The sequence below is a fragment of the Lycorma delicatula genome, chromosome 1 (genome assembly GCF_047948215.1).
Source record: "Lycorma delicatula isolate Av1 chromosome 1, ASM4794821v1, whole genome shotgun sequence".
NCBI classification, from domain to species: domain Eukaryota; kingdom Metazoa; phylum Arthropoda; class Insecta; order Hemiptera; family Fulgoridae; genus Lycorma; species Lycorma delicatula.
The window spans coordinates 324,511,082-324,528,179 of NC_134455.1; the positions used below are offsets into that span (position 1 = coordinate 324,511,082).

The 17,098-nt window shown below is 32.0% G+C and overlaps 1 protein-coding gene across 4 annotated transcripts in view; it reads right to left on the reverse strand.

Annotated features, from left to right (window-relative positions):
- LOC142334209 (tubulin polyglutamylase ttll-4-like) overlaps positions 1-17,098 on the reverse strand; it is a 153,513-nt gene that overhangs the window by 89,304 nt on the left and 47,111 nt on the right. For all 4 annotated transcript variants that reach the window (XM_075382043.1, XM_075382044.1, XM_075382042.1 and 1 more), the window contains exons 15-16: positions 14,147-14,232; positions 10,855-10,976 (exon numbers count right to left, since the gene is read on the reverse strand). In XM_075382043.1, the coding sequence (XP_075238158.1) occupies positions 10,855-10,976; positions 14,147-14,232 (208 nt within the window). The remainder of the gene's footprint in view (positions 1-10,854; positions 10,977-14,146; positions 14,233-17,098) is intronic.

Sequence of the window (17,098 nt, forward strand, 5' to 3'; positions counted from 1 at the left end):
CTGACTCTTGAACAGTGCGGAAAGACTATGTTGTTTTACAAAAAATATGGTGCCTTACACAAAGACGGTTTCGTGTACATTTGCAAACTTGGTGGTCGCCTTCATTTAAAAACAATATGTACTCTTTATGAAAAATTTAATAGTGATGGTTCAGTATTTGAGAGTAAACGTGAACGGCCTGCCAATGTTCGTTCTCCATGGAATGCCAAAGCTATCAGAGCAGTGTTACTGAGGAGCCTGGGCAAACCAACAAGAAAAGCAGTAGCACAATTTGGGATTTCTAAGCAGTCTGTATAGCAAATTTTAAAACCAATTTGCATTTGTATCTGTTCAAGATAACTAAATTAATGGTTGACAACAAACATCAAAGAATGGCAATCGCTGAACGAACTGTGAACCAAAACGTATTGTTGAACAATGTTTGGTTTACAGATGAGGCATTTTCACCTAAACGAGGTTGTTAATACACAAAATGTGCATTTTTGGGCTTCTGAAAATCCACACATGTTTATGTTTCATGAAAAGGTGCATCATACTCCAAGAATTAGGGTATGGGCTATCTCAAATAATGGGGTAATGGGCCATTCTGTTTTTGAACAGACAGTGGATAATGAACGTTATTTAAACATGCTGCATGATGTTGTTCCTAAGCAAGAGGGTTTCAATTAGAAAGCGAGTGGTTCATGCAGGATGGAGTCAGACCACATACAGCTAACGTTGTTTACACTTTCTGCTGAAACTTTTAAAGTGTCATTTCAAACAGAATTTCTAATTGTTTTACGTCTGGACAGATCTGGTCCCTAAACAGTCCTGATTTGAATCCATGTGATTATTTTCTTTGGGAATTTCTGAAGGAAAATTTTTCCCTAAACTATCGTCTTACAGTGATGGAACTGAGAGTGCTGATCATTGAGGCGTGTAATGAGATAACTGAGGATATGTACTGTAGAGTTATTAACAAGATAGAAATTCATGCTGAATAAGTCAGCATATGGTCACCATGATCACATGATAGTGAACATGTGATAAGCAGAACATAATCTCCAGGTATATAGTAAACATGTTGTATTTTACTTTTTTGTATTGCGATTCAAATAAATATTTTTTAACAAAACCAAGCACTGGATCATTTTGTGGACCACTCTGTAGCAGGATATGGCACACAATCAAGCAGCAGTTACATCGTATACATAGAGGTGCATTTTCTAATGACATCAGATACACGTGGGTAGTTATAGTATGTCCAAACTGCAATTGACAGAGGAATACTTCCTCTAGGAAACTTTTTCTACATGATGAGTCCCATGACAGCATATATCCTTGATGTGTACGAGTTTATTATCTACTGAAGTAATCCAGACATACTGCCACTTTTCTCAGTGTTTTTTTTTTAAATTAATGAAATCGGCAGTAGTAACATGAGTAGTCAAAGACGGCTGACTATATGCATTCATTACCTGGAATTCCTACAAGATAGGGATCCAGCAGAAACTCACTTGTATGTTGTGATGGTTCAACTTTCAGTGATTGCATTATAAATTTTGGTGATGATAGGATGTCCAGAATACAAATTGTCTAATTCTTGGAGTGCACTACATGTGTCGCTACGTATAACGATATGATGACAGAGTTAATGATATTCGAAGCCTTATTGATGGAATACAATTCAGCAGTGAAGACAGTTATAATACTAGGAAACCCAACCACATAGGTTCTGTCATTAACAACAAATGCGCATCCCACAATATCATTCCGTTTTGACCCATCTGTGTATACTACTGCATCTGGGTTTTGGAGAGAAATTGGCAAAACATTTACTGAAAGTCAATAGAGCTGTTGATTTTTTACTGTATATGGTAAGGTCAAAATAAAAATTTATGGAGTTGTATCTTAATGGAGGATATGAACCGCCATAGGTTGGAAAAATCAAAGCTTTCAAAATTTAAAAGGTGCAGTAAACGCCAGGTACGATACCGGTTGGTGCATAACATGGATGGTCTTCAAATCATTGTAAATGAGGGTTTGCGAGGACTGCTTTAAGAACTGGGTTATAAGGTTGTCCTTTAACACAGGCAGAGTAAGGTGGTAGCAGCCAGTCTTGTCTATCCCAAAGTGATAAATCACCGCAATCAACAAGCATATGTTGACTGTGACAGGGCTTGATCTAAATGGTACCTATATCAAGATGAAAGCAAGCGTGATGTACAACATCCAGCATCTTAGGCACAGTATGACTCACTGAAGAGTAGGCAACACAACCATAATCCAAACGGGATTGACTAAGGAAAAATAAAAACATAATATACATGATCAATGGAATCCCCATTGGTATTGCTAAGGACTTGCAACATATCTAGAATTTTGAAACAATTTGTTTTTGTTTTATGTGTTTGACCCACATAAGATGGCTATCAAAAAGCAAACCTAAAAACATCAGGAGAGATAGCAAGTGGCTCTCCATTGCAAAAGACTTATGGAATAAAAGGGTCTTGCAGGCAAGAGAAAACTGCACATTTTGTTGTCTCAGGTGAAAAGGTGAAGCTGGTGGTGACTTTGGAACAAGCTTCATTCAAGGCGACATATAGTATTCTGTTGTAGTCTCTCAGCTGTGGCTGTTGAACAGGAAATTTTATATATATATATCAAAATCATCAACAAATAGAGAACATGAAACAGGGGCTGCACACATTTAGTAGTAGGGTCATTCCATTTTCAAGTGGTCCAGTTTTGAAAATTGTCCCCAGTTGAGCATCTCCCGATATCATCAAATTTTTGGTGGAAGTTCCCCATGGTCTAAAAATCCATTTTACCAAATTGCAGCTCTTTGTCTGCTACAGTTGATTTATTGTGGCCTCTTGAAAAAAATGGTACTTACTTATAGTTTGTGGGCACATGTAAAAATTGTTATCTTTGACTAACAATTTTGACCAATAATAAAAATACATTCAAATTTTGTTACTGGTTGTTAACTTTTTATGCTATATCCAAATATGTTAGTCACAGGTTTCTTTTGGAACCTGATTTTGAGATATAGCAGCTGAAATTCAGCCAAAGATTTGTCACAACATTTTTGGAAGTCAAAGTTTGAGCTCATACATTTCCTTATTTAATTTTTTTTAATCGGAATGAGACTTTGTTATCTGAGAAAGGGAATAATTATGTGTAGGATCCTGCAGTTTCAAAGCAACTGGAATCTTATGTCAAAAGAAATTCATTACCAACTTTGGTCAAAAATTTTCTAACATGATTATTGGCCTATCTTCGAAGGCTAATATCTCAGCTATACCTCCTTAGATTTTGTTAGTTTTATAATAGGTGGAAAGGGCAGCTTTTAAATAACATAATTTGTGCATGTTGTTTTTTGACCTGTATATTATAGTAGGTAATAAAGCTTTTCAAAGATAATTAATCTTTTGCATGTGCCCTTTAATCCTTGGATACTTCTAGTTAAAAAACAGCTAAGGTGGAAAAACATTCAATGCTTCAGAATATTATTAGATTTTTTAAAGAATGTTCTAAAATTTACAGTATCTTGAAAAATATTTGCAGTGTTCCAGAAAATTTTAGACTATTATAGAACTTTCTAGGCTGATCTGAAAAAATTCATTTTCTAAAAATGTTCTGGAAAACTCCATTCCACAGAATATAATAGAATGTTCTTTATTTTGAAGGAAGGATATATAAGCATTAACTTTTTTGTGAATTAGCATATCTATTAGTGAATAACTTTTATAATCAGTTGACATTAATTGTTATCTCCAGTGGTGTTTTGAATTGTTTTAAAATGAGTGAAGTTCTTGGCTACTGCCATTTTGGCAAGCCTGATGGCTCTAAATGCCACAAGTATTAACATTTAATTATGGAAAAGCTTTTTTGTTGCCTGTGAAAGAACTATCAGCAATGGACAAAGAACCTTTACAGCAGCAATCTGGAATAAGCTTTAATGAAGATGCTGAGACTGTTGACATATGTTCCTATCATAAAGCTGTTTTGCTGACGAAGTTTGAATTCCTACAGAAGGACTTCTGTAATCCACTTGGAAAAGAGTCGCACAAAGCCAGAAAAGGATTGTGGCCTATTGATATTGATTATTGATTCTGCTGACTGATTAAAAGCTTTAACACATTAAGACTTTAAGCCAGGCCAGAAGTTATGCCCACGATGTAGGCAAGAATTGGCTCAAAGAGAGATTCAGCCAAAGGATGACAAACCAGAATCAGAATCTAGTGATGTGGAAGTGCTAGAGGCTTCTGGAAGAATGGGTGCCTCACTGTCACCACTTGGAATCTCTCCTTTGAAGCTTAAATATGACAGCAAATAGGATTCAAAAGACTACCTGAAGAAGGTAAGAAGAGCATAAGATGCTATTGCTACTACAAGAGCAGCTGCTGCTGGTTTGAGTGTTACTGATGTAATGCAAACGTTAAAGAGTAAGCAGTGTCAAGGATATAAAGATCTGGATAGCCTGATTAAAGAGCTCAAAGCCAAACTTTTGATCTCAGCTCGCCACAATTTCCGATTTTGACATTAGCAACTAGCAGCTGGAGTATTGAGAAAACAGTCAATAAATTCCAGGTTTCAATGCAAATGGTGAAGCAGGCTGAATGGTGAACCTCAAATCTGAAATTTGTATTTTGCATCAGAAAAAAAAAGGAGGAAAAAATTTAAGGATGATATTGGACGAGTCCTCAAATTTTTTGAGGATGGTGAATTTTCCCGAATCTGTCCAGGAAAGAAAGATTTTGTTTGAATTAGGATCAATGGTGAAAAAACCACATGCAGAAATGACTACTTCTGTCCAATTTAGAAGAGAAGTTCCTAGCTTACACACATTATGGCCGTGAAATTGACTTCTCAAAATTTTGTGAACTACAGAAAAAGTGTTGCATTAAAAGTTGGTGCTGCCAGCACATATTCAGTTTGTATTTGTACCATTCATCAAAATGTTAAGCTCATGATAGCTAGAATATCCATCAAGGATGAAGATATTGATTGAGAAAACTGTCTACAGCTTGAAATCTAAGGATTGCATGCTACAACATTGTGAACAGCGCATTGGCAGCTACTAACTAAAATTAGTGGGGGTACTGTTCCAGAAAATTTTTTTCTGAGCCTTTTCAAGGCCATGGTTAAAGTTTTCTGTAAATTAGAAAAAAAAAAATGAAATAGAATCTAATTCTGCACTTCTAATTCTATCACATTCAAGAAGATGTATACAGTTTTTAAGCACAACACACGCAGAGTAAAAAAAAAAAAAAGTACCTTTACCAGTACGCCAGGGTCGGCACTGCAGGAGTGACAGTACTCTCTCCCTCACATGCAGCTTCTTATGTACACATATGCACAACAGCCAAACACCACGCTGCTGGAACTATGAAGCGCACAGTTCCATACAAACAACTTTATATCTTTTTCATAAACTGGGGGGATGGCTACTGACATTAAGCTAAAAGGTTATATATCGTACAAGTACAAAGAAAGAATTAAAGAAAAAAGGATTCATTACATTAAATGTTATCGATAATATAAAGTGGAAATAGCGGTGGTGCAGTTCCACAGTGCCTATACTCGAGCCACGAGCGGAACAGTGTCCTGGAAAAACTGGATTGGATGAGCTTAAACATTATGACTTGGAGGAGCTAACAGAATGAAAGGAGTGGATTCGCACAGACAGAAGCACAATGGAGAAGCAACAAGCAGCTATGGGAAATTTTATTGAAGCTTTCCTTAAAGGTTTTTTGCCTGACTAGCCACCATTTTGTTTCAAAACATCTAAGTTCATATTTAAAAAAACTGAAGGAAAATTAAAAATATAATCATACAATTATCCTGATGGATTTTGCTGAGAACTGCTAACTTGTGCTAGATTCTGAACAGGGATTCCATTGGGAAAACAGCCAAGCTACACTGCATCCATTCATGGTTTATTACAATAAAAACGAGCTTCAGAATCTTAGCATTTGCATGGTTAGTGATTGTCTGTGCCATAATATCACTGCTGTTCATATATTTTTGACTGAACTGATCATATACTTGAAGGTAATAACTGAAATAAAGAAATACACTACTCAGTGATGGTTCAGTTGCTCAATACAAGAATTTGATCAATTTGTGCCACTATGAAGAAGACTTTGGGATAACACCTTAATGGAACTTTTTTGGTACTAGCCACAGAACACCACCTTGCGATGGAATTAGAGGTACCACAAAACGATTAGCTGCACATACCAGTCTTCAGCGACCTATAGAAAACAGATATTGACACCAAAAAGTTATTTGAATTTTGTAAAGAAAATATACCAAGAATCAGGTTCTTTTTTATTCCAAGAGAAGTTAAGAGAATCCGACCTGAATAGAAAAGCTGGTTTAGTAATGGTCACACAATTGCTGGAACACGAAAGAGCGATCACTTTAAGCCAGTTAGCAAAGCTAAAATCCAAGTCGACCGAGTCTCAAATGAAACTTCATCAGTTCAGAGGCTAATTTTTATGAAACCGATAAACCTACTCAAACCATATCACTTACCAGTTTGCAACCAGGCCAATATGCAGCTTGCATGTATGAAAATATTTGGTGGATTGTAAATATATATAAATACATATCTTTTGAAGAACATGATGCCCTCTTTAATTTTATGCACTCTCATGGTGTAGTTCCTGTTCTTATCATTGACCCCCTAGAAAGGACAGTTGCTGGATTCCAGAACAGCACATTTTTTCTACTCTTGAAGCACCAGCAATGACGTCATCAGGACAACAATATATGTATCCAGAATACATCCAGTCTATGACTGAGAAACAATTTAAGCTGAAATGGAATTAACAGTATTGTGCTAAAAGGTTTCTGACTGTAGATATTTTTATTTTCATTTGAAGTTACTGTATTCTGTAATATTGTAATACTTTATTGCAGACTTTGTTATTGATATTATGACTATATTTCATTTTGTTTATGATTTTAGTATTTTTGTGCATGTAATACATATTTTTAAAAATTGTGGTTGTCATAACAGATATAATTAGTTGAAACTAACTGTCTCTTCTGCATTCAATAGGAGGCAAGGTACAGCTAATAGATATCAACTTTGTAATAACAGGTAGTAAAATGGAAGATATTACTTAATAAAAAATTACTTTCTATTAAAGTACTCATTTAATCCACAAACATTATGGAAAACTTGCTCCTTGTGTGAAAGAAGCATTATCTTTCAATTGTTTTTTCTGCCACTTATAAACTACAGATCAAAAAACAAACTGCATGGATTTTGTAGTTTAAAAGTTGCTCTTTCTAACTATTATAAAACTAGCAAAGTCTAAGTAGGTATCCTGAGATATTAGCTTTCAAAGGTAGATAAAAAAATTGAGCTAAAAAACTTTTGACCAAATTTGATAATGAATAACTCCTGACATAAGCCTCCAGTTGCTTTGAAACTTAGTATGTTACACAAAATTATGCCTTTTTCAGGTTACAAAGTCTTATTCCAATTAAAGTACTACATAAGGAATTATATAAGCTCAAACTTTAACTTACAGAATGTCGCAACAATATTTTAGCTGAATTTCAGCTGCTATATCTCAAAACCAGGTGCTAAAAGAAACTTGTAAGTAACATATTTGAATTCAGCATACAATGTTAACTGAAAGTATTAAAACTCAAACCTATGGCTTTATTATTGCCTTCAAGTCAACGACAGAACTTTTGCACATCTGCGCTAACTACCAGTAAGTACCCGTTTTTCAAGAGATCACAAAAAATCAGCAATAGCAGATACAGCTACAATTACGTAAAATTGCATTTAAGACCAAAGTGAATGTCCACTCAAAATTTTATGAAGTTTGGAGATGGTTGACTGGGGACCCCCTAGTCCACTTGATAAGGAACGACCCAATACTGTTGATGGCTATAGTAAACAAGGAAGTACTTAATACACTTCTCTGAGGCAGTCCATTCTCCAAGGTGATGTTACTCGATAAAAGAATCTCTAACACTAACACAGAAAATTCAGTCATTTTACGAAACCCCTAATAAAGGCAAGCATATTGCCCATGACTCTCCATTCTGTGAAGGTGTTTAGAATACCAGTAGCCAGGCCATGTCATATGTCTTGCCGATGTCAAAGAAGCTAGCGACAAGGTGCTGGCGGAGAAGAAAAGTGTTTTGAATAGCTGTTTCCAGTGACAAACAGCTGGTCGCTGGAAGATTGTCCTTGGGGAAAACAACTCTGTTCTGGAGATTGCAAGGTATTTTATAACTTGACCAGCATAGCCAAGAAAGTCACGCAATAATGTGCCAGCTAATTTTTTATTAAATGAAAAACAATCTTAAATGAGTCATTTCAATGACTAAGTACTTTTTCTTTACTGATTTTTATAGGCATAGGAATTCCTAGGAAAAAAGTGTTTGATATTAGAAAATTTCAAAGACTATTTATTAGCTATTTTTTCTTACATAAACTGTTTTAATAAATGATAAATTCAAAAGAACCAGCTTAGTTATGTAGCTGCTGAATGGAGATTAATTATTTTCAGGTGATCTAAGAACTATATAATCCTTTTTTCCATTAAGAGAAATTGATTATTCTGACTTTCAAAATTAATTAATTGATCTTTAATTGTATATTTTGAGGAATTTAAAGAGAGTAATTTGGGAAATGTTAAACGGACTACTTTAGTCTAATCAGTAACACGTAGCTTTCAAGTTAAGGAGAGAGTTTTACGTAACAGCAAATAATCTAGCCATATTCTTGGTGAAAATAATTCAGCACTTAATGAATTATTTGTTGTCTGCTGAAAAAATTTACTTTCTGGTATAAAAGAAAATGTACTTTCTGATAAGTAAAGAGTTATAAAAATAAATTTTCAAGTATTGCATGATTAAAATAATTTAAACAAATTAAATAACTTGTGAATATTTAAATTGTGAATCGGTTCAAATAATTTCAAATTCATATTCAATCATTATCATCTTGGCAAGGTGAAGAAAGAAATGCACAAAACTAGTGGTGGTTTTACGAAACCTAGAAACTTATGATTTTACTTTTTTAACTTACATTTTCCCACTAACATTATTTTGCCTTTACGAAACCTAGAAACTATGATTTTTCTTTTCTAACTTACATTTTCCCACTAACAACATTATTTTGCCTAATTTCCAAAAAAAACATTATAAATACTTATCTATTTTTAAAATTAAAGTTTCATAACAGAATGTTTCTTTTTTTTGTGAAGACTAGAATTTAGAAGTGGATAAAATTTTAACGTTCTGGTATATAAAATGGTAATTTAAATTACTACTTAATAAGAATGTGTTAAAATAAAAACATCTCATATCCATAATTTTCTTAAATCTGGAATGCATCCTCTTTACATTATTCCAGTCACCAAAAATTTTACTTTGTGAATGCAGAACCTGATGCTTTCTATTTCAACTATGTTGGTCAATGAAAAAGAAAATTATAAAACTATGATTACCTGGTATGATTAAACACAGACAAAGGATCATTTAATTGTCTAAAAAAAGAACTTCTCTGCCTGAAGAATGATATATGTCAAACATCTTATCACCATAAGTATTAAAAAACAAACATAACAATGTTATTGAGATGTTATCATTGTACTATATTCGCATTATTAACCTTTTCCCATCACAATGATCCGCGGTTGATTAGCGCTCCGCGAAAATATGTTGTTATCTGATTGCCTCCCTTCATAGTCTTATGCTACCCACTTGTGAAAAAAATTTCAAAAAATTACAGTATATTCAAGAGATTTAACAGATTTTGACAAAAAAAAACCCGTTACGATTGGATATTTTTTATGCCTGTAACAACAAAAAATTGAAACAGTACAAAAATTACGATAATTTAATTGCAGAATTTTTTTGCGCATTTCTACCGCGTCTTTTATTAGCAAAATTTTTTTTTTGCTTTGTGTTTATGAAACAGTTTGCCAATTTGAAAAATAATACGTTCAAGCAAATCAGTTGAAAATTGGGCAAAATATGATGAAAAACCCTTGTCATAAATCACAGATTAGTAACATATGTTAGTATAAGTGAAAGAGATTCAGAAATCTACGTTTTCTAAAAATTCCCACCACTTAAAAGGCTATTGAGATTGACAAAACACAATTTTTACTGTATAGTGTTATTCATTACGAATAGTTGTGTTATATGTTTACCGATACCATTTGTCAGAAAAGATATTTATAGACCTCAAGTAAAAATGATGTATTTATGTCCACAAATACCTTCTTTTTTTGTATGCCGTATATCATAATTTATTATGTCTTTCATTACATCGATATGTTGCTAGTAAGATAAGCTATTTTTGTCAATAATAAATACATTCGTAACCCTCATAGCAATTATAATACACAAGTCACTCACACACACACACACATACAAGCACATTTCTGAGAAAAAAATGGTCATATTCTTTCTAGTCTAAATAAAACATTTTACATCGTATAAACATCATTCAAATTGTATAATAAAACTGATTCCTTTGTGAATATAAAAAAAAATACCCAACTTAGATCTCATATAAAATGATTTTGTAACAGCGTTTTAAAACTGATGCCGCACACAGCCAGTTTAATGGCTACATGATCTGAAAAGGTTAAAGTTCATTATTGTTTATCATGTCTTAAATTAACATTTTCTCTCATAAAGGATACAAAAAGCTGGTACTGAAAGTTAAGTTTTCCATAGAAAATAAATAATTTTTTTAATTACTAGCACGGATATTTTTATAAAAACAAGCTAAAACAATCTTTTAGATGATTCAAAATTCAATTTAATGATGACCAATTTATGTGTACATATAAAATTGTTTTATTACAACAGGACACTTACCTTTACTTCTATCATTATGGAACTGTGTTTCCCAAGCATCAAACAACATGTTATAATAACGAGGTGCTTCAAAAAACTGCATGTAATGATAAGTATTAGCCGTTGGAAAAATCTTCTGAAAGCTAAGAAAAAAACAAGAAAACTGAATAACTTAAAAGTAAAATTAATATAACAGAATCAATTATTTCAAATGGAACTAATAGTGATATAAAAAAATACAACAAAAACAAAAAACTTAGGTACCAGATTTTGTAATATTATAGCAGTGATAATCATTTACCACATTTTAGTAAAATTTTGAATAGAATTTAATTTATTACAATATAAATTACAATAATTTTAGATTGGAATATGTTTTTTGGGTAAGATCTCCATTCTACATTTTCCACCCATCTACATTCCTTTTTTTTCGCTCATTTTATAACCAGTATCACACAGCAAAAAAAAAAAAAAAAAAAAAAAAAAAAAAAAAAAAAAAAAAAACAGAGTTGATTACTTCTTCAACTAAGTAAATTGCTATGGTACATCTACTATCTACTTTACTATAACATACTTTTTAAATATGCACTGAGATGAAAACTAGTTGGGATTAATAAAAATAATAAACTAGTAACATTGTAAATAATTATAAATACCATTAATTTCATGTGACATGATTAAATGAACAAAATGTATGATATACAAATAAAAATTATACATTAAAAAAAACAAAAACAAATTTTCTCACCTTATAAAGGTCTTTTTTAACATAAATAGTAATATAAAAGAATTTCTTGAAATTGGTTGACATTAAATAAGTCAAACGTAAAATACATAAATCTACAGTAGGTACAATTTTTAATAAAGGCTGATTAGGTTACGTGAAATTCTCATTATGTGAGTTCTTTTAAGGAACCCATAAGCTTAAAGTCATTAGAACCCAAGTTCATTAGTACCTGTTTTACAACTAATGAAAATGTTCTGTTTATTGGTGGCTTTTTGGTCCTTATCAATTCTACATGAAATAAAACTTGGAAATTACTTGTCAAGAGATATGTCAACTAATAAACCCATCTCTAGAAATGAGTTCTCATACACAAATTACTTACAAGGGTGAGACAAACATTATCTATGTTTTCATCATAACACACCTTCAAGGTTGTCATATGGCCTTCTGGCCATGTTGCTTAGAGTTGGTATAACTGTGGTCACGTGTGTGAAATTTTATCCTAATCGTGTCAATTGCATTCTGGAAATTACAGAATAAACATGTCCACTCTGTTAGGAGTTTGCTCCAAGGAGGAGCAACGAGCAGCGATATAATTTCTCTAGTTGGAAAGTATATGAAAAGGGCTGAAATTCATCATAGACTTTTATCATAATATGAGGACAGTGCTTTATCACATGTGTTTTTTCTTGGATTGGATTGATAAGTTTAAAAGTGGTTGGATGAATATGAGGCATGAAAAAGGAGCAGGATGCTCCCATCAATCTCTACCATGGATGACAAGAATCTGCAAGCTCTGGAGATGGTTCTGGCGAATAGGTAAATTACCATAGATGAGGAAGCATCTTTCTTCTTTGAACATCAGTCATGGTTCTGCCAATCAAATCATCCACGACGAGCTCAGTTTCCATAGTCTGTGCACAATGGGTAGACAGCTTACAGCAGACATAAGCTCAAATGTGTTGACATCTGCCAATGCTTATTCCATCACTTCAATAAGGAAGGCAACACATGTTTGAGAATAATAGTCATTGATGATGAAACATGGGTTCATAACTATGAGCCTATATCAATAGAGTATGTAGTGTAAACATCTGAGATCTGATGAAGAAAAAATCAAGACAGAGTCATTGGTGGGAAAGGTTATGCTAACCTTTTTTTTGGGATGCAAGAGGATCTATACTGGAAGACTTTGTGGAAAAGGGGACTATGATCAACAGCAAGAGTTACAGTGAAATGTTGGAAAACAAGCTGAAGCCAGCAATTCACAACAGACATGAGGTCTGTTGTCATCAATTTTTCATGATTTAGACATGCAGGACACAGTACATACGTGGCTTTGAAACCAACTAAAAACCTTCTTCAAAGGAATACACAAGCTTACGGCCCATTGGACCAAGTGCATTGACAAAGGAGGTGACTATGTAGAAAAATTATGTACATGTTGAATCCCTACCTTTGTGTAAATAAATTGTAAAAAGAAGTATAGGTAATTTTTGACTCGCCCTCATATTCTTAATGACTGCATTCAAAACTTCCCTCATCAAAATCTGTTTTCTACTGATAAATTCAGAACAGCAAAACTGTCTATTCTGACATACAAATTATTAATACTTTTCCTAGCTACCAATTTTAATGCCATTATTTTCCATTATAATAAGAAATTTAGGACCAACTGCTAGAACTACAGGTTTAGACTGCCTGGCAAGTGTTTAAAAATCACTAAAATAAAAAAAAAAATTCCAATGAAGAGAATCTTTTCATAATAATTCTACAAACTGCCTGAACTCTGTTACTTCTAACTCTGTTAGAAGATAAAGTAAGAATATCTCGAGGTCACCACAAAAAATGAAATAAAAAACCCACTTCTTTAACATGTTCATGATACTATAAAATACTGCTTATTTAGAATTTTTGTGAACTTTCAACGAAACAAAAATTAACACTGTGATCATGAAGATTACATACATAAAAGCCTTGATTAAAAAAAAAGTATTATATATGAAGAAAAAAAATAAATTAAAAAATTATATCTGTGAAATTCTGAATTTGTATAAAACAACTTGTAATGTAAAACATATAATCCCACTCTCCTGCTATTGTACACAACATTACATTTGTAATATAGATTTTAACAGTAAGATTAGATGAATTACTTTTACATTTTTTTAATTCTTTGATTGGGACATAAAGATATGCAGTACATTCTCCAGTGCTACACAAACCTATGTATATAGACCTAACATTTATATATCAAAAAAGAAATTAACATTAAAAGGTTTGAAAAGTATGCAAGAATTTTAGAATGATGTGAGAAACTAAATATACATTTTTCATTAATGACAGCATGCTATTGATTGGTAATTACAGGCTTAATAATATTGTAAGACATTGTCAACTCTTGTTAAAGCAAATTTCTAATGTAATTTGTTAAGTACCAGCATATACATTTTCTATATTCCAAAATTTAAATTATCATGTATACACACAACTTACTCTCTTACTAATTAGAATCCTCACCACCTTTCTACACAAACAAGATTAATGTAAACTAACATAAAGGTTCTTTAACAATAAACCACTTACTTGCCTAACTGAGTGACCTCATCCTCATACTGAATTAAATGGCGAACATCATCCGGTGTTAAATCTTCAAGAATGTTACTTACATACTGAAAAGAAATTTAAATTTTATGACAGCTTATCTATAGAATCAGTTAAAAACAAAAAATTTACAAAACTATGTTTAATAAACAGTTTTTTTTCTAATAATGCTAGTTGACAGGAGTAAAAATATTTTCTTGTATGTATGTCAAGTACCATAACCGTAATTATTAATGATTGTAGTCAACCTGACGCAAGTAAAATTATCCTTAAGAATAATAAGTATTCTGCCCAAGTTTAGTAAAAAAAAAACATAAAGAATGAAGAGGTTTTCTGATGCTTTCTTCACAGAATCAAATATCCTGTTGCATATTAGTATACTGAAAATGCAGGTGAAGTGCAACCTTACACTTGATACATTTACTCTGATTACGAGAAGGAAAATGACCACTGTTATTCTTACTGATAAACCTCTAATTAGGGCCACTTACACTTCAGCTGTTTTATACTGTAAATTTAAACAAAGTAAAAATATATTTTTATTATTAAGTTTAAAAAGTTATATTTTGACAATTAGAAAACCATAGCTTTTGTAACAAATATATTTCCAACTTAATAAATCCAAATAAAAAATTAATTAATTGCTTTTTTACATAAATTTCACAGAAAATAATTTTGTAATCTATAAAATATAACTAATATTTCTTTTACCTTCTAAAAATAACATATTATAATACTAAGTGTTACATTGTGTAAATAAAAAAATTAACCATACTTTTATGCGTACCTTGTAATTTCTTAAACCCTGGCTAATATTCATTAAAATTATATTTACATCATACAAAATTAATTCCAGCAATTTTCTCTTTTACTTGTGTATATAAATTTATTAGAAACAAAAACACACAAATTTTATTAAGCTGTTTTATGCAAGTAGATTAAATATGATAAAAAAATTCATTCCAATATTTTGGTTAACCTGTTTTATCAAGTGAAGTTTTTACTTAAATTTTTTCACAGAAAATTTTTAAAATTTCTTTATTTTTAATTTTAACCGATTTTTTACTTTTTGTTTTACAGGCTACAATAAATATATTTTCCTTGTTCAATTATTCTTCTGCAAGCTTTAATGATTTATATTTAAATAATCCATAGCTGTATAAAAATTCAACCTGCTATGCCTGGAAATGCTTAAGTGTATCACATGAAATCATTAATCTGGCTTACGTTTGACAGTTTTTGTCAATAATAAGCAAGTCCCAAGTTTAGTAAGAAAACATAAAGAATGAAGAGGTTTCCTGTTCTTTTCTTCACAGAGTCAAATATACTGTGGCACATTAGTGCACTGAAAATGCAGCTTTATAGTTGATGCCTTTACTCTGGATTACTGATAATCCTTTTTTTTGTCAATTACATTTGACAAAAACTCAAACATAAATTAGATTCAGGGTTCTGATAAATTTTTTTTCTTTAAGTTTACTCATATTTTATAATTTTCACACATTTTTAATTCTTCTCGTATTTTTCAAAAAAGATAGCCATTCCCTTAAATTACTCAGTTCAGCACAATACAAATATCCTGCTTCTACAAAAGGCTTAATTTATTAATTTATTTAACAAAAATACTGCCCAATAAGTATTTTTTTCTTGAACTGCTTCCTAATTGAATAAAACAGATTTTGTATTCTTAACTTACAAAAAAGAAGTTCCAAAGTAAAGCAATTGGTAACTCGGAATTTGTTTAGTCCAGAGTTAAAATAGAATCAGCTTTAAATTTTAAATAAAACAATAATCTTTAGGGTATTATTTAAAATAGCTTATTTACAAAAAAAGAGATTAAAAATTTTTTAAAGAAAACAAATTAATTAATATTTTGTTACAGTTTAGTTTAGTTAAAAATCACACTTATTTTTTTTCATCTAAGTTGTCACACTAATGAAGTTACACACCCACTAATGAACACTAGTAATGTGTCGGAAATACCAAGAGTTTGACTAAACTGTTGTTTGTCAGAAAAAACAAACTGTTATTTTTCACTTTGGAACGAAATGTTTTCTTCCCAAACAGTAATACAGCACACCAAACTCATTGAATCACCAAGGTTATTAGTTCACTCTAATGAATATTAAGTTAATGAAAAATTAAGTGAATAAATTGTTTGCCGTTTGCTGAGAACAGAAAATTTGCTTTTTTAAAACTGTTGTTTTATTAATATGAGCAACATCTCTAAAGTAAAGACCGCTGGAAAATTTCTCTCCATAAGATTGGCGAACCTGTGTCATTCATGGCTATGCTAATAATGTACACATTGCTTTGTTGCCTGAAAGTTGTCGCGTTGTAGTATCTTATATTGCAAGTGAGTTATTACATTATAAAATCTACAGGAAAATCGGTGTTATTGCCAATTACGAAATAAATGGAGTCATATGTTTTTTAAACTATCAAAACGTTAAGCTGGTTAAAATTCAGTCAGTTGGTTGCTATGTATGGTGATAATGTAATGAATGAAAGAAATTTTTGAAAATGGTGTGAAAGGTTTAGAAATAACAGAATTAATGAGCATGATGAGCAATGTTCAGGGAGGGCCTCAATAATCTCAGAGGATTTATTGAAATGTGTCAATGATGAAATCAGAAAAGATCATTACTCAATGATTTCCAACTTGGCCCTTATTTTTCCTGATGTTTCAAGAGCTGTTATTGGTTGCATTGTTCATGATCATTTAGGCTTCGGAAAGGTTTGTGCATGTTGCGTGCCACACGTCTTAACAGAACGTCACAAAAAAATCCGAATGGGATCTGCTTTGGAATTTTTGATGCACTACACAGAAAATGGTGATGAGTTCCTTAATTCAATTGTTACCTGTGATGAAACATGGATTTCGTATTACACGCCAGAGAGAAAACGGCAGTCAAGTGAATGGCGTCATCCTCA